The sequence below is a fragment of the Lates calcarifer genome, linkage group LG4 (genome assembly GCF_001640805.2).
Source record: "Lates calcarifer isolate ASB-BC8 linkage group LG4, TLL_Latcal_v3, whole genome shotgun sequence".
Taxonomy (NCBI): domain Eukaryota; kingdom Metazoa; phylum Chordata; class Actinopteri; family Centropomidae; genus Lates; species Lates calcarifer.
Window position 1 is genome coordinate 17,895,320 of NC_066836.1, and position 20,238 is coordinate 17,915,557.

Here is a 20,238-nt window from a genome sequence, read left to right on the forward strand (position 1 = left end):
ATAACTAAGGTTAGTGTTGGTCATTTTTGCAGTGACAGTCTGAGCCTGACTACATACACTACTACACTTGTGCTGATTTACTGTAGTGGAGACCACACCAGAAATTTTGATATTGACACTGTATTTTTTTTCATAAATAGATTAATCCTGTTATATGATAAAATCCTCATAGTCAAGCCTAGTGCTTGGAAAATCATCACTTCTAATACATGCTGAGTTTACATAAAGACCTGCTTTAACATATCTTCAGCACGCTCAGTGTGATTCTGCAGAGGACACACCTGTCAGATATGTTAGCACCAGCTGTTGCGCAGCGTGCTCCTACTGGCCCTGACCCACACCATTTGCTGCTTTTTATAAACTAAACAAATCCCACTTAATCTTATGATGTGCATGTCTTTAGCATCAGCATAAGGTCACAGCTGCGCATACAAGACACTGAGTTTTTAACAGCAATAACTGTATCAGTGCAGAGCTTACTTAGGTATTTCCTTTTAGAAATGTGTCTGTGAACTCCTATAAGCAAAACATGGAATAACGTGCATTTTTGAAATTACTGTCTATTTTTCCTGCAGTATCATGTGGTTTTACAAAGTAGGGTCCGGTTTTCTGTAGCAACACAGCTCTCCAGCTTAATGTAAGCTATTGAAAGCTTCCCTTGCATGTGACGTCCTCTCAGACATTAAAACCCGGATTATTCCAGGATGACATGAAAGCACATCGTTACATAATGTAAATAAAAACATTGCAGCCACCGTGTGTTCAGATTGGTGCGCGCTGCACGATGTCCCGGATGGTGCTCGCACCGGAAGAGAAGGGGCAGCTCTCCCAGCCATCTTGTGGCAGCATCCAGCGAATTGTTCGCATCAAGCCTCGTAGAATCGGAGGTGAATCCCGCTGAAGGGGCGCCATCATGCCCGGACACCTGCAAGAAGGCTTCGGCTGCGTCGTAACCAACCGGTTCGACCAGTTATTGGACGATGAGTCCGACCCGTTCGAGATCCTGAAAGCTGCTGAAAACAAGAAGAAGGAGGGGGCCGCCGCTGGTTCTACCAAGACCGCGGCTCAAGCCGCCAAGCAGCCGAAGAAGGAGTCACAGAAGGACAGGAAGAACCCGCTGCTGGACAAGAAGGAAGAGTCCCAGGCTCCAGTCCCCCTGAAGAAAGAGGGTAATGTTTTCACCTGCTCCCTCTCGCTTGTGTGCACTGCATGTTTATATTCGTATCATCTGTCATGTGCAGCTCCTGTTAGCTGCGTTAGCCGCTGCTGGTCTGAGCGAAACACAGCGTGAGGTCAACATGGACCCTGTCCTGTTGTTATTAGAGGACAGACTCACAGGCTGAGGCCAGCGAGACGTGAACACACGTCCGTGCCACGGAGGGTAACTGTTATGTTCAGATGTAACCCACCAGTGAGGTCCTGTGCAAACTAACGAGTCCGTGTCGCAGAAATGGTTTCCCCAAGCATCCGACAGGACGGTGTAGTGTTGGGTTACTGTCTGGTGGATGATGCTCCATGCACTGGCTACGCAGCTCTGTTGGCAGCTACAGGCTTTGCAAAGCAAATGCGCAGGATATTCACCTGCTTACAGGGCAAACTAGACAGACTGCTCTTTGTTTGGACTGATGGTGTCGTCTCACAGTGAACACTTTATTTTTTTTCCTAGCCTAGTGGTCCTAAAACGAATTCATCAATGCTGCACATAAATGTATGTAAAGAGGGGCCCACTGTGAGGCAGTTGCATCAATAGTTACAGTTCAGTGCTGTTGTTGAAGCTGCTGACAGGAGAGGTGACAGTCAGCAGTTTAGATAGTTCCTTTGCGTGACAGTTTGCATGTTCCTGCAGTAAGCGTTAGCATTTTATCACCTTTCTAACCCTTAACAGAGCTTAGTAGACTCATGCTCCTGTAATTTGCAGGTATCAGGCGGGTGGGCCGAAGACCAGACCAGCAGGGCCAGCCTGGTTCCCAGCACCAGGGTGGGCAGGGCGAAGGGCGACCTGGAGACAAGAGGCCGGACCGGAGACCTCCCCGAGAGCGTCGTTTCGAGAAGCCCGCTGAGGACAAGCCTGAGGGAGGTGGAGAGTTCTCTGCAGACAAGTGGGTAGCTGTGATGAATGATGAAGAGCATATATAAACATGCAGATTAGCCCAAGGCTGTCTGGTGCAATCATGGGATCAGTGCTGTGTGGGTAGCTATTGATATCATCTCCACTCACTTAACCTCAACAACACAGCTCAGCCATCTGTAATCTACTAGTTGGGCTGCTCTCTCTCACATTTAACATTAAGAGAACACAAGCATGAGTGTGGATGACAAGTGCTGATCCACTCCTCAGATAAGTCACGTCTTCACACTTCTTCATTAAGTGTCTCTTTGCGTCCGTCAGGCCTTCTGGAGACAGGCCCCCGAGAGGGCGTGGTGGCGGCCGGGGTGGGCGTGGTGGAAGAGGACGGGGCATGGGCCGAGGAGAAGGCTTCGACTCCCGTGGGAAACGAGACTTTGACAGACACAGTGGCAGTGACAAATCGTGAGTCAGTCTCGAACTGAGACCTTAGCAGACCAGCGAGTCCATAAATAGGAATGACTTCTTTACACACTCTCATTATCGAGAGATAGTTTGCCAAACCTAGGTTGCCAAACCTAGGTGGCACTGTTAACAAGTACTGTGTTTATTTGAAACTGAAAACTCACTAACCTAAAAAGTCTATTGACAGTTACACTATACACACTTATACTTTACTTTGAGCAACAGTCTGACCCAAATGTGTGTTTCTCAGTGACGGCTCAGATTAGGATCAGTTGTATTCTTTTTTCCAAGTTATGTACACTAAGATACTTTTCACTGCAGACTAGAGGATCATTGTTGGTTTTAGTATTTCTCCCACAGTTGGCTACAAGTATTTTTAGCCTGCATACATCAGTGTGTGTGTTTTGTTTTTTTTGTCTTCTGTGTTTGGTTTTTTTTGCTCCAGCAATCAGAAAACTGAGGAGAAGCGCAGTGGCAGTGGCTCACACAACTGGGGCAATGTGAAGGATGAAGTGAGGTGAGTTTTCACGAAACGTCACATGGCCTGTTTATCTGAGCTACACAGAGTAATGCACATCTGATATTTGCCCAGACGTTGCTTACGGAGTGTGGTCTAAAAAAAAAGTCAGTCAATAAAAAAAACGTAGTCTGGTGCATCTGGCATTTGTGGTTACAGCACATGCAATGTTAAACAGATAAAAATGTAAATGCAATCTTAAATTTGATCATTCTGAAATGTTAACAAATCTGTTGTAGAGTTTTTGTTTTTTTTTTTAATTTTCTTTAAGTGTGTAATAACATGGATGCAACACTCTTGAGAGTAAATCTTCATGTTTAAGCCAAAGACACTATGTTTATCTTTCTAAGAGGTATAAATGTGGTGCAGCTTAAGCTTTTACCTCTAAAATTGTACTGTTCTGTTGTGCTAAATGGTGTAGAAAGAATGTTTATTGACAAGGTGCCTGTATGTCTTTGCTCCCAGTGAGGCTGAACAGACTGCTGCTCCTGAGACGACCCCAGAGGGCGAGGAGAACGCACCTGCCGGCTCCGAGAACAAGTGAGTATCCATTTCCCGTCCGACGTTCAGGTGTCAGGTGATATTTGGATGTCTCTTTGTTTTAAGAGCTGCAGAAAAGGTAGCTGCATAGCGTTATCAGCATATTGGGTTTTGTCAGGTCTCCTGCGTCACAAACGATGTTTCCATGTGTGCGCCCCCCCACCCCCACCCCACCCCCCGCACAAAGCTGTAGGGATAAACATTGTCGCTGACCTCTTGGCCTCAGGATTAGATCGCACGTATGGAGCTAAGAGGATCGGCAGTTTGAGGTTTTAAGTTTGCTACATGGTTGGTGTTTGGTGCTGGCTTTTCCAGGGAGAATGAGGTTGAAGAAGTTAAGAATGAAGGCCCCAGAGAAATGACCCTGGACGAGTGGAAGGCCATGCAGGACAAGGAGCGCACCAAGGTGGAGTTCAACATCCGCAAGCCCAACGAGGGAGCTGACAGCCAATGGAAGAAAGGATACGTGCTGCACAAGTCCAAGAGTGAAGATGTGAGTGATAAACAGACACCTTTTCTACACTGTGATCTAAAGCATCCTCTAGTCTTTTTAAGTTTTTAAGACATTGTACCCCATCATCATTGTCTTCATTTGCGATTGTTTCAGTTTTCTAGCACAGAGCAAACAGGAAGTACAGACTCAGGAAACTTTTGTTGTGTCCTCTGAGGCATTGTACTCAGTCAGATGTTTTTGGTGCATGGCAGAAAGCTGATGGTTCAGAACAAGTGTGAACACTGACGGAGAGCATGCCTGTGTTGTTGCTGACATGCTGCCCGCTGGACAGCTAGGTTTTAGACATTGTGCTTTTGCCTTTTTGAGAAAAAAAAAATAGCTGATTTGTTCAAAGTTGACAGCACAGAGGCTTTGTGCCTCACTTTTCCTCTAAGTGGTGTATTTAAATGGAAATTTCAGTTTCTGGTTGGACTTCAGGGACACATGCTCAGGTTGTTGTAGAGGTGACGTTACATCTGTGAATACCTTTGCACTGATATTTGATGTGTTTGTGTGATTTCCAGAGGCCCGTTGGTGCTTTGATTGACGCCTCAGAGACGGAAGCAGACTCACACACTCTGTACCACAAGGTGCCTGCAGCTCTCACACTGGTCTTTCATCCACACAGTCCATGAAAACATTCAGGGTTAACAATGTGTATAAATCCACCCATTAGAAAATGGTGAGTGGCTTAATCTACCTTCAGATATTAAGGTTTGTGTGTTTTTATTTTTGGTGGAGGAAATTAAGAATCTAAAGACAGTGTACTAAGCAGTGCACACTAAAGGAAATTCACTTCACACTCTCACTTTATTGCTGTTTAAAAGCAAACCTCAAACTCCAGAGTGCAGTTAATCTCAGAAACACACTCATCATCATCTGCTCTCACCAGCAGGCCACCGCCGACGAGTCCAGTGACCACCATTTCCGCAAACCAGCCAACGACATCACATCTCAGCTGGAGATCAACTTTGGAGATCTTGGCCGCCCCGGCCGCGGGCGTGGGGGAGCGCGCGGAGGCAGAGGGGGCCGCGGCGGGGGAGGCAGCAGGACGGCACGCGGGGGAGGACGGTCCGACAAGGTAACAATAAAAGCTGCTGTTGGTGCCAGTAACAAACGGTTTAGTGTCCCTCACAAAAGATTGAGCTCACTGAGTCTGAACAGGCTGTAAAACCACTGACTTGGAAAACCTGCTGCGGAACACTGAGGCCCTGAAATATCAGACCAGTGAGCACATGCTCCATAATGGAAAACTCAGGGACTGACCTCCTGACAGTGGTGAGGTAGATCTGTGTAATGATAGTGCCTAGTTGTGTGAATTAGAGTTTATAATGTTTGTAGTATTAAGCTGTTGAGCTGTCATCAAATACCCACATAGATTCATACAGTCATAGTCTCAGGCTGCAACTAACAATTGTTTTCATTAGTAAACAACAGGACAGTTATTGTTTCTAGTCATCAACTAACTGTTTGGTCTGTAAAATGTTAAAACATAGTGAGAAATGCCCCTCACAGTCTCCTAAAGCCTTAGTTTATCTATTCAAAATGTTGGCTCTGTTTGACCAAGAGTCCTGTGCTCAAAGATAATCAGGTTGGATTCATAGAAAACCAGCAGAAATACACCAGTGGAAAACTGAAACCAGTATATGTCTGGCATCAGGCTTAGAAAAATTAAGTAATTACTCTAAAATCCAAAATTATTGCTAGCTAATTTTCTTTCTAATCACTTTGTGTATAATCTAATTGTCTTTCTAACATAGTAGCTATATTTCAATTAAACATTTACTGATTTAAACAATAATTTCACCAGTTGTAGGCAGTATTTTATTTGTATGGCTCCTAATGTTTAGACAACAAGAGATTAATTTGGATTCTTGTAGGAAAACAACTAGTCATTAACTTTGTCTGCCTGCTGTTTTGTGTTAGGGAGGTATTACACGATGAGTTTTTTGAGCTTTTTGTAACTGTGACTGTAATGTAATTCTGTTTGGGTTTATCACAATTAGAATCACTTCACATACGAGTAGTAATGTGATCCATTGTTAATATAAAATATTGATTATAGCAGCTTTAATAAGCACAGTTAACCTTGTCCTGGTTGTTGTGTGTTCTCTCCCCAGGCTAGTGGAGTGTCAGTCCCCAACGTGGATGATCCTGAGGCCTTCCCAGCTCTGGCCTAAAGGCTCCTTTTCCACCACCAGCCCACCCATCAGCCCTTCCGGGCCCCTCCTCTACGAGGCTTGCATGCTTACCACATCTTCAAGTATATAAGAAAACAGAGAAAAAAAAAGATTTTAATGACAAAAAAAAGACTGTCATCCCATACCACTCACACCACCAGAGGACTAAAATTTTACCTGTTTTAAAGGAGAACAAAAGACAAAAAAAAGGCGGAAAAAAAGGACCTCTTGTTACACTGAAGTTTTGTATTTAGGAACATGAAAGCAGGGATGTTTTCATACTTTTTCTTTTTTTCAGAGATTATGCATACTTCATTGATATTTTTTGTGCTGCTTGAATTTATGCATTTCTGCAGTTAGGTTGAAGTGTGAGTATCTCTTCCCCTGAAGCTTTTGTGCTTTTTTTTTTCCTCATGAGCTCAGTATTATGGGGTCATCTTAGAAAAGACTTTCTACTGGAGTTTTTTTTTTTCCAGTAATACACACTGATGTGGTAGCACTTCACTACATAGGAAACTTGTACTAGATATCTGAAGTATGGCTTAACATGCATTTAAAGTGTAATTACTCTGCTCCTGACTACCCATCCCTTTGCGAGGCACAAATTAAGGATGGGTAACCAGGTGAAGTGACTTCTTACTAAAGCTTGGTATTTTTCTGCTTGTTGTGCAGTGGAAGTAAATGCCTCTTTCCTGTTTTATTTTATTTTTTGATAGCTTGCCTTTTTTTGGTGGACCAGTGGTTAGTAATGCTTTGTATCCCCTGATCCAGATGTGCTACCTGTGTTTTCAGGGTGTCCCGGGGCCCAATGTATATCTTTAGGCTGGTCCTCTTAGGTCATACAGACTGTACTACTTGTAACTTCAGGACCACTAAGCAAATATTGTATTTTTTTGTTAAGGATATGTGTGTATGTGTGAATGTGTGAGTGAATGTGAGAGAGAGAGTGTAGAAGTGTGAGGTTGAATGTGTGACTTTGACAGCTAGTTACTTAGAATTTAAGTATTCCTCTGCTACGAACTTGCTGTTCTCAAACAGTAGACTGCAAGTTCTCACCTGAAGTAGTTCATGCTGTGTTTTGAGAAGTGATTGTTGAAATTTAGGTGAGAATGATAGGTAGACCGTGGACATATCTCGCTCTTAGAGTATCTGTAATGTCTTTCAGATCTCGAAGCACTTGGGTTTTTTTTTTTTTTCAGCACCAGTTCTCTGAAGTTTGTTTTTCCTCCCCCTTTTGTGAACCATATTTGCAGTTTTTATCTTATTTTTATTTTATCAGTGCAGCAGCACCAATGCATAATTTGTCTGAAAGAAATGTCGGCTGTCATTGTGGAACAATCATGAGCTACAGAATGTAATGTAAGGTAATGGTGCTTTTAGCCACCTGTGTCAGCATTTCCAGTGAGTTTTTTTTTTGTTTGTTTGTTTGTTTGTTTTAATGAAGCGGGTATATTTCAGTGGGGTGGGGTGGGGTGGTTATACTGAAGACATTAGGGAGTGAATTAAAGCTTTACATGCTGTGCTCTGCAAAGACTTGCTGGTGATGCACTGATACAGACGGCTGAAGCAGTTTTCTTGTAGGACTGTTTGAGCCACATGACGGTGAAACTTTCTCTGCAAACATCCCTGTTCTAATAAATTGCTTTAGAGGTGTTACATGTACTCTGCCAATGGCTGTTGGGTTGTTTAAAATCAATACTGTGATTTTAAAGATGTAAACAAATGTGCCCTTGACTCTTTATTGGTTTAGACATACCTAGGCTGTGGTTTGTTTCAAGGCCACAGTATTCCCAGTTTAAATTAGATGTAAACAGTCCAGAAACTGATTTACACTCCGTTCCCAGTTTATCAAGCAGGACTGCAGCTTAATGGACAAGGAGGTTGTAGTTTGAGGCACATTTTTCATTATACTGAGAGCTGTGTCTAATATTTAATCTAACCTCATTTATATCAATTATTTGGAGAGCATAACTCAAATTAAGTCACGTGAATAGTTTCGACTAAAATTAAACATTGTAACCCTCGTGAAGGTCGGATATGCTGCACGGCTGTTGTATTAGACTGTAATAGTTTTAGCAAGCTGTAACACAGCTTTGAAACGTGTAGCAACTGACTTCGTTTGTAGTTATTCGTATATATATACTCTGCACCTACAACTTTTTAAAGTCAAAAATGATGTGTTGTCGTTTCTATAGTGAGACTTTAGACCAAACTCTGTTTTGAAAAGTAGCTAGCGTTAACCGTACATGTGCAGCAGAAATGTATTAGGCTTATCCATGAAAGGACCTTTTAGAAAATCAAAACAGTAAAATTACTCAAATGTGCCACTCTACTAAATTATTTTTTATGCCAATTACAGTTTAAAATAGACGTTAGCGGACCTCTCGTGTTGTTGCCAGTCACGGTTTACGGAGTTACACTTAGTAATTCTCAGAAAAATAATTTTATGCTTATGTTAAACGTATTGACTCAAGATGTTTCTCTTCTTTTCATTTCCGGCTTCGCCGACAGAACTTCGTATTGCCTCGACTGGACGGTTGTACGCATGTGCAGAGGGACTCATAAGCTTCCGTTTGAACTTTGCCGATAAGTGATGGCAGAGCTGCACAAACGTCGACATGAGTTCGGCGACAGAAACCTGTCACCTGAGGGAGCATCGTCCAGAACCAAAAGCGACACATCTGGTGACAGCCCCGCAGTGTTTCTGAAGCTGCTGGCTGCGGGCTTTTACGGAGTTAGTTCGTTTCTCATCGTTGTTGTCAACAAAAGCGTCCTCACCAGCTACAGGTAAAGGTACAGAGTCCAAGTTACAGGAAGCCTCGTTTCAGACAGTTGACCATTTTTATATTAGCAATAACAACAGGGACTAGAGATGGCAGTTTTAATGATGGAGATATGATGTGTGCAGGGGACGAGCTCTGGACTGTTAAGATAGATAGGAAGAAGACAGAATAGAATAAACAGATAAAAATTAACTTCCTCATTTAGTTTGGAGCAGCCAGAGTATAGGCTATGTATATTAAAACAGTTTGATCACCTTGGAAACAGAGGCCAGATGTCCCTTTTGTGTGTCCCATCCACTTTAAAATGTTTGACTTGTCATCAACCAAACTAATGAAACATTGTAGTATTCACAAAAAAATCTACATTTCCATTCGTAAACGCTGCAAATGTTATCTCTCTAAACAGTGATGGCAGAAATGTGCTTAAAGCGAGAATATATAATTTTGTCAGATAAAATAACACGTTCTTTATCTTACAAATTAAATGTTGAATTCATAAGCAATAAAATCCACCCTTTCTCTGTTCAACACTCTCAGGGGTTTTGCTGTAACATCCCTCTGTGGTCTGGTGTGACCGGTAGCTCCTGGTGGTGTTTTCCTTTAAAATTGTAATCTTTAAAGTGACTTTAACAATCAGATAAATGTAAAGTAGAAGTAAACACTTGCACCACACTTGTAAGTATTTGTGTTAAGTCATTTTCCTCATTCATCGTCTACATGTTTTACAGATTTCCATCGTCAACATGTGTTGGAATCGGCCAAGTAAGTTTCTCTTACATTGAGTCATCACATACTGTGTTTGCTGTCCACCTAAACAATGCTGTGTCTGCCTGCCTCTGCAGATGTTGGCTACAATTGTAGTTCTAGGGATTGGGAAGATGTTGGGCATAATCTCATTTCCAGGTTTGGATCTGAGTATACCACGCAAGGTGAGGAGTGAATTGTTCAAGATGATATCAGATATTATGAGATAGTTTTCATACTAAAGGTCAAAACTAACATTTCATCTGCCTCCTTGCGTTTCAGATGTTCCCGCTGCCTCTGCTGTATGTTGGGAATCAAATATCAGGACTGTTTGGGACGCAACGACTCAAGTGAGATCTTATAATCCATTATTTGTCGTATAATTGTGAAATATACTTTAAAACAAAATATAACACCATGTTGTTTTCATTTCCTAGTTTACCTATGTTTACAGTTCTGAGGAGGTTCAGTATTTTTCTCACCATGGTGTTTGAAGGAGTTTTGTTGAAGTGGGTTAAACTTCATCTTTCCTCTGCACAGTTAAACCAAAATATTCTTGCACATGCAAATAAATAATATCAGTAACTGGGAGCCACTTCCTTTTCTTCACAGAAAGACTTTCTCTGCCTCAGTTAAAATGACAGTGTTTACCATGATCTTTGGTGCTTTCATTGCTGCCAGGTGAGACAGCTGATATTATCTCATTCCCAGGCAGTAGACTGTATGAATGTGTATCTCATTCCTAAGCCTGTTCTGTGTTTTTTGTTTTTTCTTTAGCGCTGATTTAGCTTTTGACCTTGAAGGATACATATTCATAATGATGAACAATGCTCTGACAGCGGCCAGTGGGGCGTATGTGAAGCAGAAACTTGATTCCAAGGTGAGCAGAGATGCTGATCTCATAGCATGATGCTTCCTGTTCTGCAGAATTTCTTAAAGAATTACATGCTGCTGTTCCCGCAGGAGCTGGGCAAATATGGGCTTTTATACTACAATGCTCTGATCATGATTTTCCCCACTGTGGCCTATGCTTACTACTCAGGGGACTTGCAAGCGGTAAGGGAGAAATTGCTTTGTATAATTTATCGTCTGGTGTCTTGAGTTAATGCTGAGGATCTCTATTGTCTGTGTTTTGAGTACAGGGGTTGGATTATGATGGATGGTCTGATCAGCTGTTTGTTGTTCAGTTTGTGCTCTCCTGTGTCATGGGGTAAACTACACGCCTAACTCCTACTCCCATTATTTGTTAGTACACATCGCTGCTCTTGTCTAATTCTTCTCCAATCTGTCGTACAGCTTTATTTTAATGTACTCCATCATGTTGTGCACACAGTACAACTCAGCACTCACCACCTCCATCATAGGCTGTATTAAGGTAGGTTATTTAAAGCCGATGCTGCTCTCGTATTGGCTGATTGATGAATGCAGAAGTGTGTAGTGACTCCTCTCTGTGATTCCTGCAGAATATTGTTGTGACCTACATTGGGATGGTGTTTGGTGGAGATTACATATTCACCTGGACTAACTTTATAGGTCTAAACATCAGGTAAAACAGAAACAATGACTGTGTTGTTGAGGAGCTGATATTTTCTGTCTGAGAGCAGATTTTATCATCTTTGTTTCCCACAGTATCGCTGGCAGCCTGGTGTACTCCTACATCACCTTCACACAGGAACAAACAAGTAAGAACAGTTCAGTTAATTTCAGTTGTTCAGTCAGGTTTTGTCTCCAAGGTTTCCAGCAGAAATGGAACATGTTTCCTGAAATGTTTTGCATCAAATTTAACAGAAAAGGCGTAAACCGCAGTTTCAACCCAACACTGAAGAACAAAGAAAACGTCCAGAACACATTTTACTATCTGCGTACTGTTTGTAGATATATATCATTTTAAATTCATGCTGTTAAAATGTTTTACAAACATTTTTTATGTATTTTTATTTCTGTTGCAATCATAGAAAGTTGTTATCTGCTCTTATATCTGTAAAGACGAAGAAGAAGTGCCTTAACTTTTTAAAAATAATTATATTTCACTGATTAAAAACAATGGTATGAGAATTTATGAGAAATCAATAAACTGAAAGGATAGAGCTTGGTTTTTTTTTTTTTATTTTGAACCACAACTGTTTCAATGCACATACTGCATGTATTTGAAAAAAATCTAATCTATATTATGAAGTGTTACTTCTTCTGAACTTAAATTTGCAGTATGGAAACTCACAATATGACAACCCAGCTTCATTAATACATTTATTAAATATAGCCAATGTTATTCCATTCATAGCCAGTCTTGGAATACACTTCATTTTTATTCAGATCGTCATTTACAGAGAAAAAAAAACAAACAAAAAAAAAGAAAACAAGACATCACTGTCAAAAAAGGGAAAGAAACAGACTACATGGATCAACATTATTTGAGACAAACTTATCTTAATTTGTGAATGTAAATTCAAAGCTGGAGTACAAAGTATAACACTTAAGCATTAAGTTGAACAGCTACTGTACCAAAACAACTCTTCCAGGTCACACCCCCCCCACCAGGTCAACCTGGTCTGTTTTCACTGCTGGAGATTCACTGTTCCGAAGCCACTTATTGAGGAGAGATACTGATTGAAACTAAGCAGTTAAGAGTTTTTAAACCAAAGGTGAGCAGCACACTCAACCACAATGTGGAGCTTTTTTTGAACAACAGATGAAACTCCGCAACAAACATGACAGACTGAGCAGGGTCACACAGGAATGGGAAGTGCTGCCAAACAGAGAGGGAAAGAGGAATGGCTACTTTTTTATCATTACATCCATCTCAGAGCAACAGAGCAAAGATTTCTCAACAAAAAGCAAAGCCTACGAGGAGGACCAGAAAATACAGAAATGAACAGAGTTATAAAAAATGTACCAACTGCTCAAGGTAAGAAATCTATACAAACTTTACATTAAAAATCATGGACATTCTGTCTAGTAAAAACAAAGCGTTGAGCAAAGCACTGACTATGAAAATCCAAAAATACAGCGATCTTCTACATGATGAGTTATAATACAGGACATCACTGATGTCAGCTGCTTTACACAAACAAACCTGCAGGGGGACTCACCCATTGGTTTATTTATCATAATCAAACAAACAGCCATGATAAGAGGCCAGAGCCGGTTCAGAAGCAAAAGTGAAGGAGTGGAAATGTAATTCTGCTGGGTTTCGTCACCACTCCTCATCAACAATGAGAAACATACAATCAAAGTGCAACTAAAGTGAGCCAGCGACAGCACCAGCCTACTCATCTTGGTTTAGCCTACCTTGCCTCTTTTTGCCAACTTCAGCACATAATCATTTAAAACATGTCCCCTGTTTCATCAAATGTTCAAATGGCTTGAACAGTAATTACCCATTATAGATTTTTTCGTTAAAAAATATAAATATCTCTTTGTGTAAAAAAATATCACAGGTGATTTATTTTCTTTGAATACAAATAGAAAAAGGAAATTCTTGGCAAAATTTTGTCTCCAAAAAGGGATAAAGTCGATGGGCAGAAGATGTTTTGTAGGACATGATGGAGCTGTGGTACTTTGGGATGAGCTTTGCAGGCAGTCAGTATATGGATGGGTTGGAGGGTTGAAGGGGGGATGGGGCGGTGGCTTCCCCGCCTGGAGAACCAGCTGCATTTTGGTCAGCTGTGTTCTTCACGGTGTGATTTTCAGTGACCTTTGACCTTATTAAAGAGTTGAGTCTTTGCTCTAAGGAGATGCTGTGCTCGCAGGCCAAGAGAGGCTCTTCAGCCTTAAGTAGGGAAAATCAGTCTTATTTGTTGACACCACCAAGCTTTTCAGTTCTCCTGTGTTCTAGATGGTTCCACCTCAGTTTGACCCAAAGGCTCTGCCTCCGTCCTGCACCTCTTGGCCGGCCTGTCGTGTGCCACCGCCACTGTCTCTCTGTGGTCCAGCGGAGGCTCCAGAGAACCATTTCTGTCATGGCTAGGCGCTGCGGGTTGGCTGCAGCCGTTGGAGTTGTTGTCTGAAATGGGAGGAGATTCTACTGGTGGATGGGAGGGACCGTTGGACTGAGCTGGCTCAGATTTGACTTGATTTGCTGGAGGCAACTGAGCACCATCCACTGGGTGACTTGAATTGTGGCTTGCAATACCTGTCAAAGAAAGATGACAACTGAGTCATGTAAAATAATCAAGACATTTATAGAGAATTCAAATAACAAAAACTGTAGTAGTATCCCATTAAAATCAATTAAAAATGGGATATCCATAGTAACGAGTACACTGTTTATGTTGCTGCAAAATTTATTAAATATGATTTGCCAACACTGTGAGCTCCACAAATGAAACTGCAAACATTTCCCTTGAAAAGAGGTAGAGGTAGAAACCTAGGAGAGACATCTTAAAACCAGAGCAATAATAAATAAATGCATAATTATGGTTTAATACTATTAGTGGCAAATGTAATTTTTTGCTGTTGTTGTTGTAATTTGGGAGAACAGAGCCTTGAGTGGGCACATATAATATCCCTATTTGTTTATTTGTTTTTCAACTCACGTATTTGCCAGAGACATAACAACAATGCATTTTTGTATATTCCTGTACTTTGTTTTGTTTTGATAACTTATCGAGTGCTCTGGAAAAACACCTGCCTCCAAGTAGTCTGGTTTAGATCAGGTCTCGAAACTTAAAACTTACTGTCTGTCTCACAAAAGTTCTTAATATTCATCAGCTCACCGTTCTGACTGCTGCTGTCCTCCCTCTCGGAGTGGCTGGCGCTGCTGCTGGAGGTGGTGGGAGGAGGCGATGCCGCCCTGCTGGATGTGGCACTCTCTGTCTCATCCAGTAATCTGTCCATGTAGTCTCTGATGACACACAGCAGCGCAGCCCGTTACACACAACCTCAGCTTTTTATGTGGTGATACAATGATTGCAGTCATACAGTGATAGACTGTAACACTGTACGCTGCATTGTACTTGTTTAAATACATGTCCTCAGTCCCAACAATCTGCTGTGGAGCTGTGCAGTGCTGTGGTTGTATATTAGCCCCAGTGTGGATTGCCTGATTTAAGATTTAATTCTGCCTTCACCACTGTTACATTCAAGCCTGGCAGCACATTAATGTTATACTATACGCATAAATTATAGTGAAAGACTACATGAATGTAATTAATACAAGCTGACACAGGCTGCTATTATGTCAGGTTAGAACTGGTTACGCAGAGCTTAGGTTTGCTGTTGCTCTACACATTAGACTCCTTGTCCTTCCTCATGCACAATGGAAATACATTTTACTGGCTATTAAAAAGACGCTAATAAAAATTATTTTCCCATCACGATGCCTGAGGCAGCAGTATGAAAGGGCACCACATTTCAGAGGAAGCATGTTTGTTATCAGAGACTGGTAATGTCATAAACTCAAGTAGAAGTTCTCCAGTATGCTAATACTTCACCTTAAAATTGCCCTATTTTCACACTTACTGAAGATCTGCAAATATGAACAAAGCTTCATGTGTGTTGACCAAGAGGGACTCACTACTGGTTGACTTATTTTAACACAAAACAAAAATGAGAATCTGTTTACATTACTGTTTGTATTGTGCTTTTGAATCAACCTCTCTTTGAATATTACAAACACACAGAGCCAAATGATTTCTTCCATCAATTAATTTACAATGTCTATATTAGCAATATCTCCACAACTGTTTATATAAAAAAATAAAACTCACGTGACACCAGGGTGAAGGTTGTATTTCCTTTTCCCAAGTCTGGTTTGCTGTGCAAAGAAATCATAACGCTCAGACTTCTTCCACATGTAATAAAAGGCCACACATTCTCCTACAGACCTAGTTCTCACCTGAAAGATTTAATTCAGCAGACATGAAATAACCATTATTACCATCGTCTGAAGAGATAGATTCAGCACAATTTCAAATAAGAGACAAATCAAATTACTGTTTGGGACTCTGATAAAAGTCATGTGATAAACAGACGAAACATAAGAAATTTGATTTGTCTCAAAATGCAACAAGGTTGAAATGGAGCAAATTCCAACCCTGAGCATCCAACAGCCACATGACAGGAAACACATTAAAATAAACTTTAAATTAATGTCATGATTAACAAAATTATTTTAATGTCATCAATATGTGGTCATGACATAATAATCTGAATTGGCTGATTATTGTGGCTTTTTAACTCTTCTCTTACCTTATTGGCCTGTATTAAATGAAAGTCTTTTCCATAAGCTTTTAGTCCTTGTTCAAAGTTTCTACATTCCTCTTCAGTCCAGACAGATAGCTCCTCTGTTACAAATAAGATGAGGGTTAATGTTGCATCAGTATTATGATCTTTTAAAAAATAAAAGTCAAACAACCCAGATCAGTTGTGTTACATCTGAGAAAGTTGTCTTGAAAATTAAAATCAGAATGTGATGTATGACAGTCTCTTTACCTCTGGCTGCTTTTACATTAAACCTAAGTCTTCTTAAAGCTTCCTCTGTGTCAAAGTCGCATTTCACCAGCTCATATAAAGCCTACAGGGAAATCACACATTTTCATTAGCCACAGGGAAATTATATAACATTTAATACATCATCGAGACTGATCGGATTTTAAAAATAAGGCTGGCATTGCTCTGAATTTCTCTTACTGTCAAAATAATTATGTGAGAAGCCCAACAATGTTAGTTTGTCTCTTCATACTTTCCGAATCTGTCTCTTGCTATCAGCTCTGAGCCCCTTTAGTCCTACCCAGGATGTATTTTTTTACATCCTGGGTAGCAGCTGGGCACTGGACTTCTGAGCAAACCTTACTCAAACAGGAAGAAATCGTTCATTTCTTGGAGACTATTTTCAGCAGCAACTACACGTGTTGCATAAGTAAGTATTTCTGCAGGACTGTGTGAGAACAGAGTCAGGGCTCATTATAATGAGGAAACATATCACAGTGCAATGGTGTGCCTCACTGATGTATTAAATATTTTTGGACAACAATAGAGCTCTATAATACAGAGGAATAAGCTAAATGAGGGTTTGGATGAAAAAACGTAGAGGGATCAATTGATTGTTTTGCTGTTTTCTTGACAGTAAGAAAAATACAGACTATGACCAACCCTGTCCTTGAATACACAATATAGATGCTACAGATGTGTTGATCTTACCTGTTCATTATCTTTGATATGAGATCCTTCGGGGATCGCATCTACTCCCTTCTCATCTCCTGTTCGCCTCGATGCCTCTGTCAAGAACTCCACTACTTTGCCTTCAGGAAGACATTCGGGGTTCCACAACAGCTGGTCGTCATTTTCATAAACTGCAGGGCAAATTCATGGATAGCATGCAGTGTGACCTTATGTCCACTATACCAACTTTAGTCTCAGTGTTGTAGCCTAAATATGCAGGGAGACAACAAACCAGCCAGCTCACCTTTTTCGTTATCTTTATATTTACACAGGCCGACAGGAGTTTCTGCCTGATACATGGAACCCACCATAATCTCCTGTTGGAAATAAACACACGGTTTAGACTGAGTGTAGACTGGCAACTACTGACAATTACCTCAGTTTATTAAAAATATGAAACCTGTTTGCATCCTATATAAGTCATTACTGCACACAGTTGGATTTTTGAAGATATATTCCTCAATTATAAATATTTCTAGTTGTTGCCTTAGAAAAAGTTTACTTTGCCTGAGAAGTTCAGTATATGATAAAATTGCCATAAATCCATCAGTGAGAGCCAAATTTGATTGCTGTGTATTTATATTATATTTTGACTTACATTATTACATAGGACAAAAGGATGAAAACTGACCTGCATAAGTTGTGATTCAAGACATTCAGCATTTAAAAGAAACTAACCTCTCTGTTCAAACAAATGTCTTTGGGAGTGAAAAACAAATCCAACAGTTTAACACTGACAAATTAAGTTCTTACAAACCTTTTTCCAGTCTTCAGATGGAACATAGTCCTCATCTTCATCTGACTCCTCCTCTGCATCATTATTGCCTAAAACACAGGGTGACATCCATTTAACCAGATAAATCTCACGAGAAAATATATAGTGTTTTCTAATGTTATTAGTTCTGAAACACAGGACAGAGCTGCAACAAAAGGAAAGAAGAGAGGATGGCACATACTTTCAAAATACAATAATTTCTGGGGACGAATAAGTTCTGCTGTGCCAAGGGACCTGACTGAGCGTGTGCGTCCTTCTGAGGTTGCCTGGGCCTCATCCCCCTGTCCTGATGAGTTCTTTACACCCTCGCCCTAAAAACATACACAAAAAGTCACCATGGTTACCAGTGCTGCTGAGATTACACACAACAATCAACACAACACAATATATCAGGTTTCTGGAAGCCATATCAGTGTGGAGAAACTCAAGAGACATCAGTATACCTCATTTCTTTTCAACTCGCCAGTGCTTCTGCTGCTTTCATCATGGTCAAGGTCCTCTTCCTCATCCTCGTCTTCATCATCCTCTTCCTCCTCAGGTTCTTCTTCCTCCTCCTCATCCTCATCTGCTGTTGAGCCGCCTCCATAGCCATACAGACTCAGAAGCTCATGAATGGGCATCTCTCCCTCCTGTATTATTTAAGAAAAGAGACACAATCAAGTAAACTTTATTTACATAGCGCAGCATCACAACAGAAATTATCTCAAGGCACTTTTAATATAGAGCAGGTCTAGAGTGTACCCTTTATAATATTTACAGAGAGAAGCAACCATTCCCACCATAAGCAAGCACTAGGTGACTGTGGCAGGGAAAAACTTCTTTTTACAAGGCAGAAACCTCAGGGCGGGTGGCCATCTGCCTATTAGAGTTTTAAAGGTAAACTGAGGAAGACACTACCTTGCAATTTTTTCTACCAGAGAGGGCAGACCAAACCAAATATGTGCTGAAAGCCCTAAACTCACTCGAGCAAGGTCTTCAATCTCATTGGCATTGGTCTCGTCTGCTGCCTCCAACATTTCCTCCTCTTCCAGGGTGCGCTCATCATCAAAGTCATGGACAAGCATTTCTGCTGATGGGTCAAAATCATGGTCATCGGAACCTGCTGAACCTCCTAGAAGAACAGCCCCAAAATAAGAAAGAAAGGTACTGTAAATTTAGACCAAGAATATGACTGACATTAACATTTACTTAGGGCAATTCTAAACAAATCCAGTGCAAGCCCAGTTAATATTTTTTGTCTGAATACACTGTGTATGTTTTTATAACACTATAGAAAAATCTCTGGTTGTTAGTATTTATATACTTATGTAAGCATTTAGTGTTTTAAAATTAATCATGATTAAACGTGTTTTACTGTTGTTTAAAATCATAACTGGTATAAACAAACGACCAGAATTTAATATAAGTTTAATATAATAATTAACTATTATTATTTACATATTATTTACATTTATACCATAACATTTCCTTAAAGCATTACACTGAATACGTATTAAATGTAAGTCTGTACAACAAATTTCAATCCTATGTCTTGCACCAAAACAACTGAAACTTTATGTACCTGGGCTCGAATTCCCGAGGGAGGGCTGGAAAACGGAAAAGAGGAACATGAATAAAGTTAAAGAACTGTGTCAGAGGCAAATATCTCACCAAACGTACAATTAGAAACTGTTCCTCGCTTTAAATCACATGACATATTCAAGTTAACTCTGGCAGGGGGGCACAAATGGGAGGCGGGGGGGGTTCAGAAAAAAGCGCGCCCGACCTTGTGCCCTAAAGGCTGACTGCAGTTCAACAAGAAAAGAAACAAAGAGAACTGTCACCACTTCCTGCGGGAAACTGTAGATAGCAGCTCAGTGATACGAATACCAAGGGTACAGTGGTGTTTACCGTCTGCATTCAACCACACTTGGCTTAGCACAGCAGGCGAGTGCTTACCAGGTTAATTAACTCAACTGGCTAACTTATATTATAAGTTGCAAGCTAGTAGTCCTTTATACATTTAGCTAACGCGTTCAAGTTGAGGTTGGTATCAACCACCTGCGAATAATGACTAAAAAACAACACATCAAATATTCCTACTCGTGAAACTACCGCTACATATCCAATTTAAAACGTTAATATGGATAGTTAAGTATTCTTAAACAAAACCGCGAAGTAACATCGCTAACGCCGCAGCTCCCGTCCGTCAGGGCTAGCGCAGCTAACGTTAGCTAAATCCGAAGTTTACTAAACATTTTTGTGTCAAGAAATGGCTGTTATCTAGCGACGCAAACAGTCGGTTCTTAATTTCATGTATTACAGCTACAACACTCAAACGATGTACACATTCGACAGAACAAACTATCCAGCAGTGTAAATTTATTTTTTCCGAATATTTATTTCTCTGTCTTACCTCCGCCATGTTTGCAATCCTGCAGGGTCACGTCAGGGGTCAGCGGCAGTTCCCGGATGTAGAGCCCCGCCCACCTGCAGTATCAGAGACACGATGATTCCAGAGAGGAACACTGAGGGA

The 20,238-nt window shown here is 40.8% G+C and overlaps 3 protein-coding genes across 5 annotated transcripts; 2 read left to right on the top strand and 1 right to left on the bottom strand.

The window, feature by feature from the left end:
• Positions 1 to 786: 786 nt before the first annotated feature.
• Positions 787 to 7,922, top strand: serbp1b (SERPINE1 mRNA binding protein 1b). 2 transcript variants are annotated; one of them, XM_018677284.2, is made up of 9 exons: positions 787 to 1,169; positions 1,919 to 2,099; positions 2,390 to 2,530; positions 2,976 to 3,047; positions 3,513 to 3,587; positions 3,903 to 4,080; positions 4,605 to 4,670; positions 4,973 to 5,161; positions 6,201 to 7,922. In XM_018677284.2, the coding sequence occupies exons 1-9, from the start codon at positions 914 to 916 to the stop codon at positions 6,258 to 6,260; spliced, it is 1,218 nt and encodes a 405-aa protein (XP_018532800.1). In that variant the 5' UTR covers positions 787 to 913; the 3' UTR covers positions 6,261 to 7,922. The 2 variants fall into 2 exon arrangements, with proteins under 2 accessions (XP_018532800.1, XP_018532799.1); XM_018677283.2 differs by having other exon boundaries at positions 890 to 1,169; positions 4,976 to 5,161.
• An 855-nt stretch (positions 7,923 to 8,777) lies between these two features.
• LOC108883800 (UDP-N-acetylglucosamine/UDP-glucose/GDP-mannose transporter) lies at positions 8,778 to 11,875 on the top strand. The gene is made up of 13 exons (XM_018677285.2): positions 8,778 to 9,047; positions 9,772 to 9,805; positions 9,886 to 9,972; positions 10,070 to 10,137; positions 10,225 to 10,296; positions 10,400 to 10,468; positions 10,565 to 10,667; positions 10,751 to 10,843; positions 10,930 to 10,997; positions 11,084 to 11,162; positions 11,251 to 11,333; positions 11,417 to 11,469; positions 11,576 to 11,875. Exons 1-13 carry the CDS (start codon positions 8,854 to 8,856, stop codon positions 11,584 to 11,586), a joined length of 1,014 nt encoding a protein of 337 aa, XP_018532801.1. The 5' UTR covers positions 8,778 to 8,853; the 3' UTR covers positions 11,587 to 11,875.
• Positions 11,876 to 12,021: 146 nt separating this feature from the next.
• mier1b (mesoderm induction early response 1b, transcriptional regulator) lies at positions 12,022 to 20,191 on the bottom strand. Of its 2 annotated transcripts, none has more exons than XM_018677282.2 (13): positions 20,119 to 20,191; positions 19,285 to 19,309; positions 18,686 to 18,834; positions 18,167 to 18,352; positions 17,905 to 18,034; positions 17,706 to 17,773; positions 17,193 to 17,265; positions 16,928 to 17,079; positions 16,220 to 16,301; positions 15,977 to 16,071; positions 15,496 to 15,542; positions 14,503 to 14,630; positions 12,022 to 13,919 (listed from the first exon to the last, which is right to left on the bottom strand). In XM_018677282.2, exons 1-13 carry the CDS (start codon positions 20,125 to 20,127, stop codon positions 13,603 to 13,605), a joined length of 1,461 nt encoding a protein of 486 aa, XP_018532798.1. In that variant the 5' UTR covers positions 20,128 to 20,191; the 3' UTR covers positions 12,022 to 13,602. The 2 variants fall into 2 exon arrangements, with proteins under 2 accessions (XP_018532798.1, XP_018532797.1); XM_018677281.2 differs by having other exon boundaries at positions 15,496 to 15,623.
• Positions 20,192 to 20,238: the final 47 nt, after the last annotated feature.